The sequence below is a fragment of the Camelus dromedarius genome, chromosome 15, assembly GCF_036321535.1.
Source record: "Camelus dromedarius isolate mCamDro1 chromosome 15, mCamDro1.pat, whole genome shotgun sequence".
Lineage (NCBI taxonomy): Eukaryota > Metazoa > Chordata > Mammalia > Artiodactyla > Camelidae > Camelus > Camelus dromedarius.
In genome coordinates, this window is record NC_087450.1 from 57253429 (window position 1) to 57275377 (window position 21949).

The 21949-nt window shown below is 42.4% G+C and overlaps 2 protein-coding genes across 6 annotated transcripts in view; one reads left to right on the forward strand and one right to left on the reverse strand.

Moving 5' to 3' along the window:
- Positions 1 to 556: 556 nt before the first annotated feature.
- PDIA6 (protein disulfide isomerase family A member 6) lies at positions 557 to 21171 on the forward strand. The gene is made up of 13 exons (XM_031466568.2): positions 557 to 693; positions 5624 to 5765; positions 7865 to 7922; positions 8367 to 8493; positions 11103 to 11209; positions 12891 to 13021; positions 13806 to 13920; positions 14453 to 14593; positions 15376 to 15460; positions 15589 to 15661; positions 16669 to 16827; positions 19988 to 20084; positions 20674 to 21171. The coding sequence occupies exons 1-13, from the start codon at positions 675 to 677 to the stop codon at positions 20740 to 20742; spliced, it is 1323 nt and encodes a 440-aa protein (XP_031322428.1). The 5' UTR covers positions 557 to 674; the 3' UTR covers positions 20743 to 21171.
- Positions 21172 to 21621: 450 nt separating this feature from the next.
- ATP6V1C2 (ATPase H+ transporting V1 subunit C2) overlaps positions 21622 to 21949 on the reverse strand; it is a 50478-nt gene continuing 50150 nt past the window's right edge. For all 5 annotated transcript variants that reach the window (XM_031466571.2, XM_031466574.2, XM_031466572.2 and 2 more), the window contains one exon: positions 21622 to 21883. In XM_031466571.2, coding sequence (XP_031322431.1) covers positions 21794 to 21883 — 90 coding nt within the window. In that variant the 3' untranslated portion in view covers positions 21622 to 21793. The remainder of the gene's footprint in view (positions 21884 to 21949) is intronic.

The following is a 21949-nucleotide window of genomic DNA, read 5'->3' on the forward strand; positions in this document are numbered from 1 at the left end:
GGGAACGGGGCCTGTGAAAAACTTCGCAGTCTTGTGCCCTGCTCATGGGAACTTTAAAAGTAATTCAACAAAATAGTATGTGCTTAGCAAGTGTTTTACGACTGAAAACTCGTTCGGTCACTAGACAAATTACTATGTCGTTTAATAAGGCCATAGATGCACTGAGGACCCAAAGAAACAACCTCCCTGGGGACAAAGAGGATAAGAGTGGGGATTGGGGGGAAGCAAGGGATGAGTGAGGGCTGAAAAGGGGCTCATTGGAGGCAAGTGAGGAAAGAGAATCCCAAGGAGCCGAGAGACAGGCCAAACACTGCACTTCACTAGAGAAAAGTACGGAAAATCCACGACCGATTGTAAGTACGTGATGGCCACGGGGGAAGGAGAGGCTGGTCAACCCCGCCCCCCGCAAGTCCCTCCTTCCGCTGCTTGCCCCGCCCCCGCCAAAACCCAAACGGGGAGCCTCTACCCGGCTGCCTCCCATTGGCTATGCAAGTGAGGGAAGCCTGCCAGGACCAATAAGCCGCGGCCACGGCTTGGCGAGCGCCTTCCGGCCCGCCCCCGTCGCACCGCCCGGCGCCGGCCTCACGGGCCGAGGGCGGGACGTAGGGCGGCGGGGGCGCGGCGCGGCAGAGGTGAGGCCGTAGCTGAACTGCGCGACCGCTCGAGCGCTCGGCATGGCTCGCCTGGTGCTGGGTAGGTACGGGCCCCCTATTCCGGGTGGGGAAGCAGGCTGGGAGGCCCGGAAGCCCCACGGCGGGCCACGGCACCGGGAGCGGGCGGGCTCGTGCGTTGGCCCGGCCCGGGCCGGAGTAGGGGGTCGCGGGCCCGGCCCACGCGGGAGACACAGTAGACGAGGTCCCAGGGATGGTAAGGGAGCTCCGGGGACCGGTGAGGAGAGTTCAGGGGTGGGGGCTGCCCTTGGACGGAGCCCCCCGCATTGGCCTCGGGCAGATGTACAGGGGGCGTGGGGAGGTGAGCGCGCCCATGTCCCACCCTGGGGGGAGCTCGTGTCGGGGCGCAGCGGGGAGGACGGAGTCCTGAGGCCGGGCTCAAACCCAGACCCGGGGGGCTCCGGGGACAGCCCGGAGCCCGGGTGCGAGTGTCCGGTGAAGGGGTGGTGTCGGGCGGGCCAGGCGTGAGCTAAAGCGGGGAACTGCTTTTTAGCCGCTGAGACCAGCGATGGCTGATCCCTGGTGGAGGTGGGGTATTGGGGGGCCACCTAAAATGGGACCTTATCCTGGCCCTCGAGTGTGTACGGGAGAGTGCAGTTTGTCCTAACCACCTGTCTGATGGAATTCCCACTAATAAGAAAAACTGAAACATCAAAACCCAGTCCCGAAATAAGTCAGGATGGTTTCCTTAGAAAGGAATCGGTACCTTCCAAATGCAGATCTTGCGATGCAAGAGCACTTTAAATATGATTGAACATTTAAAAACTGAGTTGAACCCACACTTTAATGAGTTACATAAAAGTCTGTTTTAGAAACGGCAGTGAGTGAGATTGAGGATCCCGTCTCTTCTCTGGCTCCCCTTGGTCCCAGCCACGGCCCTTTTACCTGCACGCTCTGGATCCGGATAGCGGGGTTTGAGTCCCCGGCATCTACTAGCTGTGTGACTGGGAGCTAGTTACCTAACCATTCTGGGCTAGTACTCCATAGGGTTGTTCTCAGGATTAATGAGCTTATATATGTCTGAAGAGACTAAACAGGATATAAACGTGATATAAGTATTTGCTGTATTACTGTAGAGAGAATGGGTGAGGCAGAAAGAATTTAGTTTCTGTTTAGTTACCTGCAAGTGAATTCAGACAGGACTCTGAAAGAGTCTGTGATTCTTTCAGTTAACTCATTATTTTAATACATGTGGTCAGCCTTTTGGGGAGACGTCTTGGTTTCTGGATGACTACTTTGGGACCATGTGCTCTTGTTAGCTGGTATGGGACAGAGATGTTACTGATGTGGATTTATAACAGCTCTAACTACTGTAGAGGAATAATGGGAGGCCACAGATGGTAAAACCATCTGCTCTCATGGATTCTAGACACTCGGATGTTCCAATTTCCCATTGGTGCTCATTATCAGTGAAATGAAATGGGGATGTGATTTTTAGAAACAGAGTATTACTGGTCAGCATTGACCTACTTTATCATCTTAAGTAGGCTGAGGGTTTTCTGTTTTCTTGAGGGTTTTTGTAGGGGGAAGTTACTGACTACTTTTGTGCTGTTGGAATTTGTACATCTTTTAATGCTTTTTTGAGTAGCATATTTGATTTTCTTCTAACCCTACTAGGTCTTAATGCCTTTTAAGGAATTTAAGTCTCATATCTTTCTCATCAGGACATTTCCATTGATAGCCATTTGTACGGAAAGGAAGCTCTTGGGAGAACCAGGAACAATGTAAAGACAAGTAACAAAATTCAACACCATTACTAGAAAAAAAAATTAATAGCTCAAGTTCATGGTATACTGAGTGCCATTAGTCAGGACCACGGAAAGATAAAAAAAAATCGTGGTTCATCATTTGGTGACTCTAGCCTGCCTGAAGTAGCCTGAGGAGGAGAGCACATCCTTTATTGCTGTCCATGATTGGCAGGAAGAGGCAAAGAACCTAATTGTCCTGTCACAGTCTCTAGAATGTCCCTCCTGGGGTTATACTCCTGCAGGTTCCAGTCCTTTGGTTAAAATTTTGGGCATAGCCATGTATTCTTTCTAATTATGTGGCCTTAGGCAAATTACCTTTTCTGTGTCTCCATTTCCTGGGCTAAAAATGGGCCTGATGGTACACACCACGTAGAGTAACTGAGTTAGTGGTACGTAGTGTCATGCAAGTGTTACTCTAGGTTAAGATGTCAGCTTCTGGAGCATAGTTGGACAGATACATATATCAAAATGTCAGCCATGCCCTGATCCCCCTTGTAAGATTTTCCCTTAAGGAAATAATCATTCATTTGAGGAGGGGAAAAGTATAAGAATTTTTAACATTGACTTATTAAGAGTGAAGAGTTGGTGGGGGGTGGGAAGGGATAGACGGGATTTCAAAATTGTAGAATAGATAAACAAGATTATACTGTATAGCACAGGGAAATATACACAAGATCTTATGGTAGCTCACAGAGAAAAAAATATGACAATGAATATATATATATGTTCATGTATAACTGAAAAATTGTGCTCTACACTGGAATTTGACACAACATTGTAAAATGATTATAAATTAATAAAAAAATGTTAAAAAAAAGCTAAAAGTTGGAAACCATCAAATTATGTCAGTAGTATATTGGCAACATTGATACAGCCATTAAAAATGATTACTTGGTGGGTAATGGGTAATCTATAATTACTTATGTAGAAAATGTAACTTACTTTGGGTGAAAAAGGCTACAGAAGGGAATATATAGTAAGATCACATTTATATAAAGTTTTAGACCTTTGTATGGTATAGAGAGATGTCAGTAAGAATTATCTACCGAAATATTAATGTTCATTCTAGTAGGCTAGATAATTTTGGGGGTTTTTTTTTTTTTGCTTTTCTATTTTTGAAAATTTCACAAAGAGCTCAGTGTATTGAACAAATATCAATTCATAGAGGTTTTATCAAAAAAGATAAATGTCTTTAAAAGTAGTAGATCTCCGTAGAGGATTTTCCAAGACCAATTTTACTTTCAAGCTTAGTCAGAATCAGGATTGTCTCTGCTTAGTTTCTTGATTTACTTGCTTTGTTAATTATGCCAAACTCTTCTTAATCTTTCCTACAACAACGAAAAGATTATTAAGCAACACCATCCATGAGAAATATAATGCCAACTTTATATGTAATTTAAAATTGTCTAGTAGCCACATTAAAAAAGGCAAAAAGAAACAGGTGAAATTAATTTTTTTCCACTGATTACAAATTTTTATTCTTTTTTTTAAACATTTTTTAATTGAGTTATAGTCATTTTACAATGTTGTATCAAATTCCAGTGTAGAGCACAATTTTTCTATTATACATGAACATACATATATTCATTGTCACATTTTTTTTTCACTGTGAGCTACCACAAGATCTTATATATATTTCCTTGCACTATACTGTATAATCTTGTTTATTGCAATTAATTTTAATATATACTTATCCAGTATACCTAAAATACTTCAACAGGAAATAAATATAAAAAATATTAATGAGATAATTTACCTTTTCCTCCTACCAAGTCTTTGAAATTCAGTGTGCTTTTTACATCTACAACACACCTCAGTTTGGGGTAGCCACATGTGGCTAGTGGCTGCCCTATTAGACAGCAGTTATCAAGGGAGCCTCACTTTGGTTGGCTTGACCTCCATCCACAGTCACCCTTTACCACCTCTTGAATTGGAAGAGGAAGTCATCCTGTCTCAGGCTAACCCCCCTCGCTGACTCTGGGTTCCCTCCCCTCCTCGTGATCCTGGCGTTTTGTTCCATATTCCCTGGGCTGTAACCCCTCCCACTCCACATATTTCTTCCCTTCACTCTCAGATCACTCCCATCTTTAAAAAGAAGCCTTTCTTCTACCCCACATTGGCTTGCTCTCTCCAGTCTTGTGCACACTGGCTGCTGCTCACTGTCACTACTCCGCCATGCCTGTCAGGAACGGGGTGGGGGGCGGTGGCCTCTTTGCCATTATATCCAGTGGACAGTCTTTCCTACTTTACCTCCCAGTAGCCTTTGTTACTGTTGCTCATTCCATCTTTCCCTTGGTTTATGTGACACCACTCTCCTGATAATTCTCCACCCACTCTCCATGTTGTAGTCAGAATACTCTTTCTAGAAAGCAAATCTGATCAACCTCCTGCATGGCTTCACATCTTCACATCACCGTTAGTGGAGTCCATAGTTACCTTCCTACAATACTAGTCCTATCTGTAATTCAGATGCAGTATTCTTGAACAGTGTCATTGTTACTCATGCCCATGGCATGCTAAATCTTTTTATCGTGAGCACTAAAAAGACAATGTAGTTTAATGGGCAGAGCTTGGAATAGAAGTCAGAGAGCTGCTCTGTCAGTTTTATGTATGACTGTAGACGGGCCATTTGATCTCTTTCTGCCCTTGTTTCATTATTTACTAAGAAGGATGATTCCTGCTCTGTGGCTAGTAATGCTCTGAAAAATCAAGTGATTTTAAAGTGATTTGAAAATCGAATGTGCCCTGTAAACATGAAGTGGAGAATTTAGCAATAGAACTAGTAACTTCCAGAAGAAATTTACCATTGGATTTTTCAAAAAATTTCCACTTGAAATCTTCCAAAGTCTGTTTACAAAGTAAGCATGTGAAATTGGGTGGCATATACTACCTTAGATGACAGGTCAGTCTCACTTGTATCTCATTGCATCAGGAGATGAAAAGAAGGAAATTATATTACCATCTCCATAGATGCTGAAAAGAAAGTAACAGAAATTTCTTTAATATCATAAAGTTTATCTGTGGGAGTAATCTTTCAGGGGCTCCAACAGCAGTGGGGGCAGGGGCAGGGGGATTAAGAGAGAGCTGACCCAGGCCGTCCTCCGGTGTAAAGGGCCTTGGTCAGCTGAAGAAGACTCTGTGGTTGCCTGGCTTCCCCGTCAGCGTGAACCTGCCATTGATGGTGTGCTTTTGTTGTTATTCCAGGTCTGATGAGCTGTACCCTCTTTATAGCAGTTAATGGTCTATATTCGTCTAGTGATGATGTAATTGAATTAACTCCATCAAATTTCAACCGAGAAGTTATTCAAAGTGATAGTTTGTGGCTTGTGGAATTCTTTGCTCCATGGTAGGTATTATAAAATAGTTGTTGATTATTTATGGTACTTTATAAAATCAGAAAAAATACTGTATAAAAATGTGATTTTATTTAGCCATCTGGTTTACCTAGTTTGCTGATTGTTTAAAAGAGAGAAAAGGGAAAAAGTATTGATTGAGTCTGTTAAAGGGTGTAGAGATTGAGCCAATTTTTAAAAAATGGTTGAAGTAGCTAATAGTTGCGAGAAAGAAGGAGGGGAAAGAACCCTTATAATTTTAGGAAGATACATCTTTATGATGAGGTAAGTGGGATGGAGGTGGAAAGGAAGCTGATTTTTTGCAGAGAGTATTTGGCAAAGAAAGGGAAGAACCAATGATTTACTCCATTCTGCTTCTTCAAGAGGGTTGCTTTCTAGAAATATGTAGTTGGAAAACCTGGTTTGATTTTAAAATTCTTCCCTTGCCTTACATCTATTTCTGGGGAAAAAACCTTATAGAGTGAAGATGTAATTATCATTGAAATTAATGTTGCACAGTTACATACAGTTGGCCCTTGAATAACATAGGTTTGAACTGCATGAGTTCACTTATTTGTGGGGTTTTTTTCCCAATAAATTTATACGTGTTAACACGATCCATGGTTGGTTGAATCTGTGGATGCAGAGGGCTGACTATAAAATTACAAGCAGATTTTCGACTGCAGAAGGTTAGCACCCCTAATCGCCACATTAATCAGGGGTCATCTGTGCAGTCAGAAAACAGCATTACACTAATTGTTTACGTAGTTAAAACGTTTAATGAAAACAAAAACCTGACAAATAAGCGTGTAGAAACACACCCGTGGAATCAATGCAAAATGAGCACCAGACTCACTGCTACAAACTAGCAGGCCACCAGTGCCTGAGAGGAGCACCCGCCAACTGTATCTGCAGGTTAGCTGCATGGTCCCCTGAGATGGGAATTGTACCTTGTAAGCTCAAGTAGGGAGTAGTAAATGAAATTCTTACAAATTTTTCCCTGAGTGGGTACATTTTACGGTATGCCTGATGAAAGGCTTTCCTTTATTGCTTTAATTTTTTCTTTGGAAAAAGAAAACTCAGTTTTGGAAAGTCAGTATCAGATCTTTTGGGCTATTTCATTTAATGTTCAGTGTAGCAAATTAAGGTAAAATCTACTTTAAAAGTTTATGTTGCTATTTTATGAATACTGTGTATCTTAATTACCTTTATTATTTTTTTAGAGAAAAACTCCTATTTGTTTTTTGTTTGTTAAATCCAAATGAGAATTCTGTGTGGGCTCATTCATTTGTATTAGTAAACGAATAAATGATAATTGTACAAACTTATATTGTTGAATGCCTTTGTATGCAACTTTTACAAGTTTGATCTTTTTTGTCATTTACATGGCATGAGTGATTTACCTTGTTTTGGTATATATGCAATATATGGGACTATTCCTCATTCCAAAACTAAACCAGACAGCATAGTTGGGAAAGCAGGATCTGGACCCGGTAATTAACTATTATTGTTATGCTAGCAAAGTTTTACTTCTTAGCGTCCTGGGTGAGAGAGTGTCTAATTGGAGCAGGTGCTTTTAACCTCTTTTTGTGCTTGGACTTTGGCAGCTTGGTGAAGGCTTAGAATTCCTCCTTAGAATCCAAGTTTTACATGTATAAGATAAAGGATATAGATTACAAAGGAAACCTAAAATATTGGAATAACATTATTAAAATATCAAAATAAAGCTTGATATGTTTGTGTAGCACTCGTTTACTGGGACAGTAAATCAAGATCCAACAGCAGATCTAACTGCTAGCTCTCGTAATTCTGAAACAGTGATGAGCATAAAAGATGTTTAAAGATACCTGCAACAGCTGCAGTGGTGATGAGAACATAGCTGTGACTTGTATTCGTGACAGCCACGAGTGCTTACCAACTGTGGTATGTTGTTAATGTTTATAATTGAAGGAAATCCTAAATTTTGGTCACTGGGCAAGTTTTATTAGTGCCGGACTCCCTGCAAGCCTCACCCCCAGGGCATGTCACTCAGTAGACAGCTGGTGAATGTTTTTTGAATTGGGAATCAAAAGACTTCAACTGTTGCCTTGTTTGTGTTTTTATCCCCTAAAAGGTGTGGCCACTGCCAGAGGTTAACACCGGAGTGGAAGAAAGTAGCAACTGCATTAAAAGTGAGTTTCTAAGATGTCCACATTGACCTGTGTACGTTGAAATAAGTTTAAGCAAATGAGCTTAAAGTACAGTAGGACGTTAATCTGCATATTGAAGCCCACTACTCTCGTTCTGGAGCCAAAATTATGTAGGTGGCAAAGGGATAATTACATCTGATTTTTATCTTATCTGTTTTTGTTAATTCCCTTTCCCAGTTAAATGGCATAATTATTCTTAGTCATGCTAGTTCTGGGAGCTGCAGAGTTCCTCTTGGGCTGAGTTGCATGTTACCCAGCATCCTATTCCAGAATGATTTCCCAAGCTAAAGCCCTCATCAATTCTGCTGGTAAATGGAACCCTGCCCTTCATTATGTTGTCTCTGAGTCTTCATCACCATATTATGGGTACTTGTGGAATCTGCTCCAGTTGAAGGAAAAATAGGTATTTCTTTTATATTTCCACAGGATGTTGTAAAAGTTGGTGCAGTTGATGCAGATAAACATCAGTCCCTGGGAGGTCAATACGGTGTCCAGGGATTTCCTACCATTAAGATTTTTGGATCTAACAAAAACAGACCAGAAGATTATCAGGGTAAGGGCTTTTCCTAATTCCCTTGGTTGGAATTTTAATGTGAGCAGGTAGGTACGAAATAGGAGAGAGCCTAGGGTTGTGTAACCTACCTGCCAGGTCCTCACTCTCCTGGTGCCTGAATTTCCTTGTCTGTCAAATGGTAGAGTGAGTCCTACTTCTGAGTTGTTCTGTAGGTTAAACATGCGTCAAGCAAGTAGGAGTTTTTTTTTACTGTTTATACTAGTTTAGGGCGCATGGCCTTAGCAGTGAGAGTGATAATGTTTTGTGCTGCCTCTTTCTCATTACAGTTTTTAAAAAGCACTAGTTACTTAATGTTTTGTAGTTAACTAAATATTTAATAAGTTTCTATAATTACTTAATATTTTAAAAGATCTTCAAATGTTTTCTTGCCCTAATTGCTCCTCCTTTCACTGTAGGAGGGTCTGGAATATCAGTGTGGAAAAAGAGCCTTGTAATTTGAAGGTCAATTTAAACAGCTGATATTACTATGGAGTATTTTGCCTATGAATCTCTCTCTATATATAGTATTTGAATGTTAAAGCTATTATTTAGTCTCCTGAACTATTGGTAATAAAGTGCCGCAATTTCTCCATTATGTAGATAAGAAAATTGTGAGTTACTGGGGCAACTGGAGAGAGGGTTCTGGCTTCAGACTCCCAAGACCAAATGTTGTTTTAGTCACCTTGTTCTTTTATAGAATCACCTGTTACTTAAGATGTCACAAACAGATCATCATATTTAATATAGTCAGAATTGCTAAGTTGAGGAATATCCAGAGTCCTCATAAAAGTTTTGGGTGTAATGCATTTAAAGATTTCATTACAAGGGGCACATAAGTGACTGAACTTAAGAGTCTGCCATCTTTGGGTTTGCTTTATGTGAGAAGGACAAGCTTGGAGGGGAGGAAACTCAGCATCACAGTGAAAACAAAGTGTAATTGTATTATCTGTACTTGGTGTCTTGCTCTGTGTCCAGCTGGGAGAGGGAACATTCTCAGAAAAGGGAGAGCAAAGGGACTGGAAAATCTGTAGAGTGAGCTCTGAAGGCAGCCCGGCCTCGGTTTAACTGCTGGCTACATGGTACCTAGCCTCTCTGGACCTGCTTCTAGCTGTAAAATGGGAATGTGAAAACCTGTGTTCAGCTGCTAGAAGTTGCATTAAATGGTATATGTAAAGCATGTAACTTGGTAAATATTGGTGTAGTTGGTACATCACCAAGCTGGGGGTCAGAATACTTGAAGATGGGACCTTAGATACATCATTGCTTCTAGACCGCCCAGCCCTTAAGTTTCATAAAATGATCAGTTTAATTTTTCTGAGTAAACACCAACTTTTCTGCTTTGGAATATGATTTGTTCATTTTGCTAACTTGTAAAAATTGAATGTTTCGAGCAGAGGTTGACATTTGTCCTGCTGCTTGCTTTTGTAAATAAAATTTTTCGGAACACAGTCACACTTGTTCATTTAGATTGTCTGTGGCTGCTTTCACACTAGAACAGCAGAACTGAGTGGCTGCAACAAACAGTGTGGCCTGCAAAGCTGGAAATACCATCTGGTCCTTGGCATGAAGAGTCTGCTCACTCTCGGTCTAGAATGAGAAAACCCTCTCTGTCTTTTTCCCTATGTTTCTTAATGTGGTATATTTCCAGGTAGAGGTTGGTGGAAGGGGCACTGGTTCTGAAAATGGAGGTGTCTGCTATAGACAAGGAGCAGAAGACTGTTCTCATGTTGAGGTCTTGCCTTCCTGTCTTAGGAAGTAACGCACTTGGTCGTCTGGACCAGGGATGTAGTACAGGACTGTCTGTCCGGACATACTCTGAGCGCTGCTGTATGTCCGTTCTTTCTAATGTCAGGTCTGATGAGAAAACTATTTTTTTTAAAAGAGAAGAAACTTTCTAAAGAGATTTTGTTAGTTTTACCTTTAAACTCTGAACATAGTCTCCAGAATATTATCCATATTTCTCTTAGTCAGTTAATAGTCCCTTGACTTTCTTGAGCACATAGTTTTTGGTAAACTTCCAAAGGCTAGTGTCATTGAGTTTTAATTTAGGTTTTGTTATTTCTTATATTAGGAGAAGTTCAGCTGTAAAACCTAAAAGCCCAAAGTAACAGAACAGCAAGGTAGAAAAAAAAGAGGCCTGGATCACTTTCTAGTTACTTAACAAGACACCTCGTATCCTGCTTTTTCCACAAGTCCTCTGTCCATTATTTCATAGAAGTCGTTTTTCCATGTTTCTCATTTGGTACTTTGTGTTTAGCAATTTCCCCTGCTTTCTTAACTAGATAATCTTTTTCATCTGTGTACGTGTTACACATTCAGTAGTCACTTGTGAGCTGCTCTCAACAGTAGACAGTCTTTATGGTGAACAAAACACTCCTGTTCACACCAATAGCCTAAAATTGCAGCAGAGGGATTGGTTTTCTAAGTACAAAGTGCAGTGTGCAATGCATTCTGGAGAGAAATTGGCTCAGTCTTAAAGACAGTGTGATAGTAGGATCTGTTATCAGATGAGACTGACGCATGTACAGGTTGGAGTCTTTAGAGAGTGTCAGACGTAGGCACCCGGCCCGCCCGGCCCCAGTCACCTGGTCGCCCTTCGTCTTCCGTAGGTGGCAGAACGAGTGAAGCCATCGTGGATGCCGCGCTCAGTGCCCTGCGCCAGCTTGTGAAGGATCGCCTCGGGGGCAGGGGAGGTGGCTATAGTTCTGGAAAACAAGTAAGGCTGTATATAATGTCAGGTTTTCATGTGTGTCATGATTTTGAAGACTGTGTAAACTCCATTAGAAGATCATTTTTAAAAAAATTTAAATTGATAGACTTTCGGTTGAAAAATAATAGGTTGAGTCAGGTGACTCCAGAGGGAGTCAGCCACCCAGCCTGTTCATCTGACCTCCTCAGCATCACTGTCACCATGGCGAGTGAGTCCTTGGGCGCCTGGCCACAACTTCAGGCCAGGCACCAGGCCCGAGGTAGGCTTCCCTGGCCTGGGGCCGGAGTAGAAGAGTTTGGACTGAAGAGGGAGAAAGAACTCCAGCCAAGGGAGCTGGACTCTGGCTTCCGTGGCATTTGTGGTTCCCGAGCAGCGAGAGACCAGCCCTCTCCTAGATCAGCTTCAGACAAACACAGATGAAATCTGGACAACCTCTGTATCTGTGGTGGTCATACTGAAATCTCTGGGAGCTTTCCCACAGATGGAAAGGGAAGAAGGTTCCTGCTCTGTAGATTCCCTTGTATGAAATGTGACGTTTAACCATGATGTGCTTCTGTTCTTGTGAAAAGGCACTGAATTCTTCCTGATACATGTAGTCACACCTCGTATTGTACTTCCAGATAATTGCATTTTTTACAAATTGAAGGTTTGTGGCAACCATGTGTTGAGTGTGCCTGTCAGTGCTATTTTTCCAACAGCATTTGCTCAAATTTTCACAGTATTTCAAAGGTTTTCATTATATTTATGGTGATCAGTGATCTTTGTATGTGACTATTACAAAAAGGTTACGACTCGCTAAAGGCTCAGATGATGGTTATTAGCATTTTGCAGCACTAAAGTATTTTTTACTTAAGATATGTGTGTTGTCTTTTAGACCTAATGGTACTGCACACATGATACACTGTAGTGTACAACTGACTTTTATGTGCACCAGGAGCCCAGAACCTTTGTGTGACTCCCTTTATTGCAATACTCGCTTTATTGAGGTCATCCTCAAACCCACGGTATCTCCACAGCATGCCTGTGTGTGTGAAGATGGCTCTTCGCTCTTAGGAGACCAGTAAGACTAGCTTCTTTGTACAGACTTAGAGCTTCCCTGAGATTTCATGCATTTGTCTTCTGTTTCAGACTTACACATTTAGTGAGCACCGTTGTCTGCACTGCCCCCACGGCTTTGGGCCCCGGCAGCAGAAAGCGTTATCGCAGTGCTGACGGCTTCGTAGTTTTAGTGCTGAAGAAAGTTCTTTGAAAAGATAAAAGAATTGTGTTGCTTTTAGCTTTCTTGAATGGTAGGAGACTTTATGAAAAGGTAGTCACCGGTTGGTTATGTTTAGTATCTTGGGATGGACCAGCACTAAGCTTGAGTCTGAATTAGCATAGTGTTATGAAGTTGCTTCTCTGAGCCATGTTGAGGTTTCTCTTAGTGGAAACAGTAGGTAATTGGGTTCTGATACATGTTACATGTTACACGAGTGTACTGGTAATTGTTTGAAAGTAAATACTGTTTGTCAGGTACAGATGATAATATTAAGGGATGTGCGCAATATGAGTGAAGTGGTTTTCACTTGAAAGAAAAACTCAATTTTGTTAAGATGGAGAAATGATTAATGTTACATGTATATTTAGAATAGGAATAGTGTTCTTTCTGGCCAGGTTGTAGTTTAATTTTCAGTGTCACAAATGGCAGGGCAGAAGTGAAAGTTCAAGTAAGAAGGACGTGATCGAGCTGACGGACGACAGCTTTGATAAGAATGTTCTTGACAGTGAAGATGTTTGGATGGTTGAGTTTTATGCTCCTTGGTGCGGACACTGCAAAAAGTAAGTGTTTTTACCAAGTACTTTCTGAAGTCATGGTGCTCTGAGTACTTTCACCTGGCTTGCTTTGAAAGCACTGGACCAGGTCATAGATCATCCCCAGGACCTCCGCCGCAAAGGCTCCAACTCTGAATGAGTGTTAAACGTTAATGCCAAGTGTTTCCTCTGCCACATTTTCAAAGATTAACAGGGAGCTAGCACCCAGATTGAGGGTAGCGGGGGGAACTGATGAAGGACCAGGAAGTGAATGTGACGTGGGCATTGTGTCTTTCATAAAGCTACACACAGAATGTTTCCCAAGTGTGATTTAACTGGGTTGGGCAGAGATGCACACATCAGGCAAAGCATTTGTGCTTTAAAATACACATTTTTTTTTTCCTGTGTCTGCAAGTAAAGTTTTATTGGGACACAGCCAAGCCAAAATATTTATTACCAGTCCTTTATAGAAAACATTTGCAGATCCCTGTTCTATATTATTCATGGATATTGGTTTTTTGTTTTTGTTTTTGTTTTTAAATTGAGTTATAGTCAGTTTACAATGTTGTGTCAGTTTCTGGTGTACAGCACAATTCTTCAGTCATACATGAATATACACAAACTCATTTTCTTATTTTTCACTGTGAGCTACTACAAGATATTGAATATATCTTCCCTGTGCTATACAGTATAAACTTGTTTATCTATTTTCTATATACCAGTCAGTATCTGCAAATTTCAAACTCCCAGTTTATCCCTTCCCACTCCCTTCCCTAAAATACACTTTTAAAAAGCAGGTATTTTTCTATAGTTTAGAGCCAGAATGGGCTGCGGCAGCTACAGAGGTAAAAGAGCAAACCAAAGGCAAAGTGAAACTCGCAGCTGTGGACGCCACTGTCAACCAGGTTCTAGCCAGCCGATACGGGGTGAGTGTACTGATACGGCTAACTTCTTTGTGAAATACACTGTGTTTTCAGCTGTTACTTTATCCCGTACTCCGGCCTCCCTGGGAGGTGGAGGGGGGTTGTTTAGCCATTTTGTAATGAAGCAATTAAGTTTATTTTATTGTCGTAACTAGTAAGTCTGGAACTCAGGGCAGTTGGGGGTTTTTTGGTTTTGTTTTGTTTTCAGTAGCTCACTACTTACTGTGTTTAGTGAGAGCCCAGGCTTTTGCAAGTTATTTATACAGCTTTTGAAGTGGGTCCATGTGTTCTAGAGTACATATAGTGTATTGAGTACATAGCCAGGGTCTGAATAAGATTAGGCTAAGCCCGGCAGTGAGACTGGTCAACCCCCTGATTAACAGACATCTGTGTGTCGTCCCTCAGATGCTGATGCAGGCTGGGGGATGTTTTTGTTACGTGAAATTACCGATAAGGTAGCTTCAGAAACCATAAAGATTATCTTATTTCTTATTTAATGTTAATTTGATTCGTACTCTGATCTTTTCTTTAATAGATTAGAGGATTTCCTACAATCAAGATATTTCAGAAAGGCGAGTCTCCTGTGGATTATGATGGGGGGCGGACGAGATCCGACATCGTCTCCCGGGCCCTTGATCTGTTCTCTGATAACGCGCCCCCTCCTGAGCTGCTTGAGGTAAACCTTCGCTCACTGGTAGTAAGGGAAGCTTTTCCGTGTGGAAGGCGAGGATGGTAAAGCTGTTGTGATACTTTTTGTCTTTTCAAATTAGCTCTTTCTCTTCTCTTTTAAAATGCTCTCTCTAGAGTTTTCTGTACTTTCAGGTGGGGATAACTTGCCTGTTAAATTGCTGCTTTTCATAACTTTTAGTACTAAAATAATCGCACTGTGAGCAAAAGTGTACATTCTAAGAATGGGTCCAGTCATCTACTTATCGTTCTCAAAATACAGCTAACATGTTCTGAGCACCTAACCACATAACAAGCACTGTTGCGGTGCTTTTACATAGAGTTTCCTCTTCTTGTTCTCACGTGAACACTTCGAGGTGGATACTGTTTTCAATCTCCATTTTACACGTAGGGAAGCAGGCACAGAGAGCCTCAAATTCATGTGAATATGTAATATATATAGATGTGTCTTTCTTATCTGTCTAAACGACTAAGTGTCAGAGCCAGGCTCTGGCCAGGCATTCTGATTCCAGACACCGTGTGTGAATGCAGGTGCCTCACCACCACCACGGCTGGATGGCTGAGGAGTGAAACAGAAGTCCTTACAGGACAGTCCTGCTGGTGTTTCTGTCACGCACACCAGGAAGTATGATTTGGGAGAAGCCTCATCTAGCTCTTGAATTACTTTGCTCTTTAATGAAAGTGATGGTGCTCAGTCTTCGTTCTCAAGCTAATAACCCCTGGGCTTTGTGTCGCGTGCCTTCCGACCTCCCTTGTCTTTGGGTCCCACAGATTATCAATGAGGACGTGGCCAAGAAGACATGTGAGGAGCATCAGCTCTGTGTCGTGGCCATCCTGCCCCACATCCTCGATACCGGTACGACGGGCGGGCTCATGTCCCATCAGTCAGTGGCTCTGCTCCCTGATCTGAGACACTTAGTAACTGGATTAATTGCACCAACTCCTTTATTTTTACCTTTAAAATTTTTTGTCTGTTTGAATCAGGAGCTGCAGGCAGAAATTCTTACTTGGAAGTTCTTCTGAAGTTGGCAGACAAGTACAAAAAGAAAATGTGGGGGTAAGTTATTGAATGTACTGTCTCAGTCTCATTTGGAGAGGAGAGTATAGTGCTGCTTGGAGGTGTCTGGTTTCCTCTGTGTTTTCAGTAGGCTGGGCTCCTGTGCTCATTTTGGCGTGTTTTAAGATGTAAAGATAATTATCACCTAAGAGGAGACGAAGTAATGCAGATCTATTCTTTATAACACACTCATACAGCAGCATACTTTCTCTCAGGGGAATCATGTTTGAATGGCGGTTGGGGGTCCCAGGCTAGTAAGCAAAAACTTAATTAGTAACATAGCTGAATTCTAGCACAGCCTTGAAGGCGAGAAAAAGCAGAAGCAGAGGCGTGTTTCTTTACACTCTTCTGAGGGAGGCTGGACACAGGCAGATGTTTAAAACAAAGCGTGTCTCTTATTTCCTTTCCTTTCTCCTTTGCTCCACATCCTCAGCACCCACTGCTGTCCCGGGTGCCTCGTGCCCCTTCTGTCCCTCTCAAAGTGACCTTGAGCTGCCTCCTCTGGTTCAGCAAATGTTTTTTGTGTGCCTGCAGAAGGCCACGTTCCCAGGTTCTTTATTCTTCACCGTTGTACAAGCAGAGGGAAGAAATTAGTGGAGCATGTTTAGGTATTAAATATCGGCATATCCATAGCTTTTAAAAAGAAGTTGTTATACTTCTAAAGAGCGTGCATAATAACCCAAATGGTATTTTAGGGTTTCAGGTAACAAAGACAGAAAATTCATCAGGTTTATTGGACAGTCTTTTGGTGACTGGGAAGGACTGGTCCACTTTGGAGACTTCCTGAGTTAGGGTTTGGGGAACATAAGAGAGGAGCTGGAGTTAGTTACGAGCACATCTGGAACACATTCTTTTAAAAACTTAATCCTTAGTTTTTGATTTATTTCTACACCCATTTCATTCCCTAAAATCTTTGACCTGTAGTCTTTTGTTCTTTAAGATCTGCTAGTTAGATTCTAGCTTATTCAAAAGGGATCTTTGCCCTAAAAAGCAGCCTGCTTCCCTAGGTGGCTGTGGACAGAAGCCGGAGCCCAGTCGGAGCTGGAGAGCGCGCTGGGGATCGGAGGGTTCGGCTACCCCGCCATGGCCGCCGTTAACGCGCGCAAGATGAAGTTTGCTCTTCTCAAAGGCTCTTTCAGTGAGCAAGGCATTAATGAGTTTCTCAGGTAATTTCTTGCTTTCTTGAGTTGTTTGGTTTGGTTTGGTTTGGTTGGTTCCGTTGTGGTAATTGGTTCTAAACTAGGTTTCTGTAGCCTAGGCTGTAAATGGAATAAAATTGTATTTGACATTTCAGAGAATGTTTATAAATTAGCACTTTGGAGTCATGTCATCTTCCTGTGCCATGGAGTGTCCTGCTTAATGAGTGATGCGAATGCTTTCCTCCTCGGGCACCTTGCCATTTGGTGCCCTTGGCATTGGGCTCGTCCTCGTTCCCATACAGGTCCCTTGTGGGCTGGAAGCGGCCCTGTCTCACCCCTTCCCTCCCTCGTGTGCTTTGTACCCCTTACTTCAGGGGATATGGTTTCCACTTCTGGGCATAAGCTTTAGAATCTAGTTGTTTGGAAGAGTGTACTTACTTGTGACTCCAACAACGTGCAAACAATATGATAGTTTCTCAGACTCAAAACCCAATTTATAGAGCTCTCTAAACTGCTCTGCTGCTCAGCTCCTCCTAAAACTGACTTAATCATCTTTTAGGCAAATCGAAGGCATTGACCTAGTATTTTCCTTAGATTTGTGGTAATTTGATGAATGCCTCTTTCACATTAACCGAGTTCCACAGCGGTGAATCTTTTACACAAAACTTCATTTCTAGTCCCCACTGTAGAGCCTGGCTGATAATAAACTCTTGGCAAATATTTTATGAATGAGTGAATGACTTCATGTCCCTGTAACAGTTTCAATTAGGAAAAGCATCCCTGCCCTCAGGGACGTTGGCAGGAAGACGATGTGCTTCATCCTGTTTGAACAGCCGATTCCAGGGTAGAACCCGAAAGGAGTGTGTGAGAGTAGTGAGTACCAGTGAGATTAGACTCAGAGTACAGAGGAGCTGACTGCTTCCAGAACAGTAGCACGTTGTGAACCTGAGATCATCCAGGTCACTGGTTCTCAAACGTTGTGTCTTGAAGTTAACAGAAAATTCCAGATTACCGGTGGAGAAAAGATACAGTAATGAATAGGAAGGAAACAAAACTTGTGGCAGTATGCTTGTTTCCAGCTACATACGAATTTTGGTTTCTAAGAAGACAGAACTTACGCAGAGCACATCACCAGTGAGGAGACGGCTTCCCGCCACCTGGGGTTGGGCCTGGCTGGGGGCTCAACTGCCTGGTGGCGGGAGGCACTGGCGTGCGTACTTGAAAAGCCACACACATGCCGCGTTCTGCGTGGCTATTAGAAAACCAAAGACAAAATCCATTGGGGCAGATGTGCAGGTTGTGAGACAACTCGAAGAAGTCAGCAGTAACTGAAGCTAAACAATTTATAAAGGTCGGGGCAGCAGTTAAATACTGTGATCACCCCAAGATGACATTAGTGATTTCTGCATCTTTCCTTAAAAAAATCATGTTATGTTCCTCTTGGAGCATCAGCAAGAGAATGCCAGTGTGCAACTGTTCCTTATACCTCGAGAAGTGAAGGAAGGACTTGAGTTGTCTGTGCATTTGTGGCTGTCCAGTTGTTTGAAAGCAGTAGCCTGGTCTTTTGGGCTTTAGAAAATTAGAAAAGAGGAAGAGAAATTGGAAGAGGGGTCCGTTAGCATTTAACCGAAAAAGAAAATGGTGTCATACGGCAGAAACATAATTGAGCTATAAAAGTTTTTTTTAAAAAAACGATGATTGAACTCTGCCCTTAGGATTTTGTTCCTTTGTAAAAGTTTGACATCTTTGCTCTAGTCTTTGTTTGCTTTTGCTGCTGACATTAAGTGGGAAACTACTTTTCTTTTTTTTTTTGAGCACCAGTCTCATCCTCCAAATGTCCAGTAGTAGATATATCTTGGCCTTTTCTTGGTGAAGAAGCTGTTGCCCAGAGATGATAAACAGCCCAACTAAGGATACAAAACTAGTAAAAAGTAGAACCAGTGACTTTTTAAGAGACATGGGTTTATACTTCCCATGTAACCAGAGCCCACATTGGCCTGTGCCTTTTCCTAGTGAGTTGAGCCACTTTTTCTAGCGCAGGTATCCAACTGCATGAGACACGGGTCCGACTTGTGATGCTCAATACTCTGTTCTGCCCATGCAGCAGTTCAGGGAATGGCGGTAAAGTGCTTTTTACATCTTTATAATCCTGTTTTCTGATTGTAACTGATAAGTGTACATTGAGGTTTCTCAGCGTTTCCCCTCTTGATGTTTGGGGCCAAATATGGGATGTGCATTATGGGATGTTTAATAGTTTCCCTAGCCTCAACCCCCTGAGATGCCAGTAGTGCATGCATGTACATGCACATGCACAGAGTTGTGACAATCTAAAATGTCTCCAGACATTGCCAAATGTCCCCTGGGGCACCTGTATGTGTTTGACAGTAGTTACTTTGCATGGTGGGAAAACTAGGTAATTTTATCACTGCTTTTGGCTACTTTGCATATTTTACAATGTGTATCAGTGCTTCTTAAGTTGAGGGCAATCTGTGAAGCTTGATGTCCTTTTTGGGTTTTTTTCTTCTACTCATATTCTCAGCGCCCTGCACCAGAGGGTACTTGGAGGCTCCTCTTATAAAAGGAGCCTTATTCACCGTCCAGTGATGGCCGCTGTATCTCCCAGCGCAGTGTCTGCAGTAACAAAACCTAACACGCTGTTTCACAGTGTAACTCTTCCGTGTTAAGGCTTGCCGTGTGGGAGAGTCCGCCACCACCTGGTGCCTGTGGGCCGGTTCCGAGTGCTTCGGCTTACTGTCAGAAGTCTGAGGGAAAGGATTTTTTTTAAGACACCATCTTTCAAAAAGCCTTCCTGGGATCTTAAGTTAGTGTGGAAGTTTGTTAACCAAGTGTTAGTGTTGGTCTTACCCATGTTCTCCATTAACTTTGATAGTTTTTACATAATTGATTTGTATTTTAGCAAAATGTGGTTGCTATTTTTTTAATTATTGGTAGTAACCGGCTCTATCTGCTGCCAAGGCCTTCATCAGGAACTTCATTATATTGTTATAGGGTTATATTGTTGTCCCTGATTGAAAAGATTATACTATTCACTAAGTTTTTTTCAGGAGCAGGAGGTAAGAAATGCCTCTATGCAAACATAATAGACAAATTGTTATTTTTAAAAGGTTGTTTCTTCATCTGCATCAATGGTGCATTGTTAACACGTGCTCTGCTCACTTCCCCTAAGGGAGCTGTCTTTTGGGCGTGGGTCCACAGCACCTGTGGGAGGCGGGGCTTTTCCTGCCATCAGCACCAGGGAGCCCTGGGACGGCAAGGACGGCGAGGTGAGTCTGGGACCGGAGGCTCGCTGGGGCTCGCTGGGGCTTTGGTCCAGCCTCTTCCACTTTCCCAGCCCCTGTGCACCTTTGCTACTTGTGAACCAAGACCTTTCCATCAGACCTAAGCCTTGATTTGAGCATAAACCTGAAGTATGAACCTTCCAGGCCTTTCGGGAGGTTCTTGCTCTCAAGGCCCTTCATCCCATCCTCCTGTTACAAAGTGCTGCGTGGCGTCAGGCACTCACGACAGAGGCCACCAAGAAAAATTTCAGCGAGGTTGCTTTCCTGACTGTTGCCCCTGAAGTGAATGTTTAACGTGGAATTCATTTACTTTGAGAGAAATGTAAAGTTATAGCTTTGAAATTCGCATTTATTCTGGTGCGCTACAAAAGGACAGTTAAACAGCTGTTGGTTTTCTGTCCATATAATAATAGGCAAAGTTAAAAGCAGGGGCTGGATTGGGGAGAAGCTGTTGTGATCAGAGCATCTCTAGAAATGTACAGCTCTGCAAAGTGAGACCTTGAACCTCGGGGAAGCCCTCTCTGTGATCCTGTGTGGACTCTGCAGGACCTGATGGTGCTTTTCTGTCTCACAGCTTCCTGTGGAAGACGACATTGATCTGAGTGATGTGGAGCTGGACGACTTGGAGAAAGATGAGTTGTGAGAGGTTCAACACAGACTTCAGTTTCCTTTTCTTGGGAGCGGATTTTCCAGCAGTGCAGGAACATTCTTTACAATCAGATGAATCTACCAGTGGCCTTTTTAACCAAGAAGTAGCACTTGATTGGTCATTTGAAAACACTGCAACGGTGAACTTTTGCATCTCAAGAAAACAGTGAAAAATTCTATGAATTGTAGCCAGCGAATTGGGTTGTATTTTGTCAGATAGTGTTTTGAAGAAAGCTGATGGGCTCTTGAAATGGTTTTCCCTCCCTCTGACCGCTGCTTGAATGTTCTTGGAGGCTTTTTCTTACACATGAGTTTTTTAATGTGATCCTTTCATTTGAATATTAATGGCTTTTTTCCATTAAAGAATAAAACAATATTTTGGACAATGCCAATAAATGTATGAAATTAGTGTCCACATCATAAATTCAGAGTCTGGTATTTAGCCATAAAGTAATACTATGAAAGGGTGACCTCTTCTCCTTGTAAACTGGTTCACAAGACACCATCGGATGTCTGTGTCCCCACACATAGTTTACGTGTGTCCTGCAAGGCTGAGTTCCACCTGAAAGTGTGAACTGTAAATCGAGTTTACACAGAAGGATGAAAACAATGGATTGTCAAGTGAGAACTGCAGTCCATGCCCAGTATTCTGTCTCCAGGCCGTCCCCAGTGACCACCGGGGAGGACAGCTGGTTATGCAGTTAGTCCGAGGTTGTCAGTGTTGTTACTAAACCCTCACAAAGCGTTCAGATGTGTCTTTCACTAAGACGTGAAATACCACAGCAGGTTACCAATTTATAAGAGGCCCCCATTTGTGTAAAACATTCAGAAAATTGAAGTTTTGAATTATGTTAGAATATGAGTGAAGAGACAGTTCAAAGGACTGAGAACATTTCTTTATTGTAACTTAAAAAAAATAAATACAACTGTAACTAATTTTGTGAGCAATTTCTCTAAAAATCTAAATTCCTTAGGATACTTGAGGTGCTCTCTGGCTGAAGGGAAGCAGCATTTGCGGGGATGTGCAGTGGTGCCGGCCCACCTTCCTAGTCAAGGAGACTGAGGTCAATGTGGAAATAGACGTAAGGAAAGTAGTCTTGGTTGCTGAGTTGCAATCCAGGGATCTCCACGGATGCCTACAAAGAAGACACCATCATGTTCACAGCTCATAAACTTGTCTCTGTCGGAGGAAGCTCGAGGCA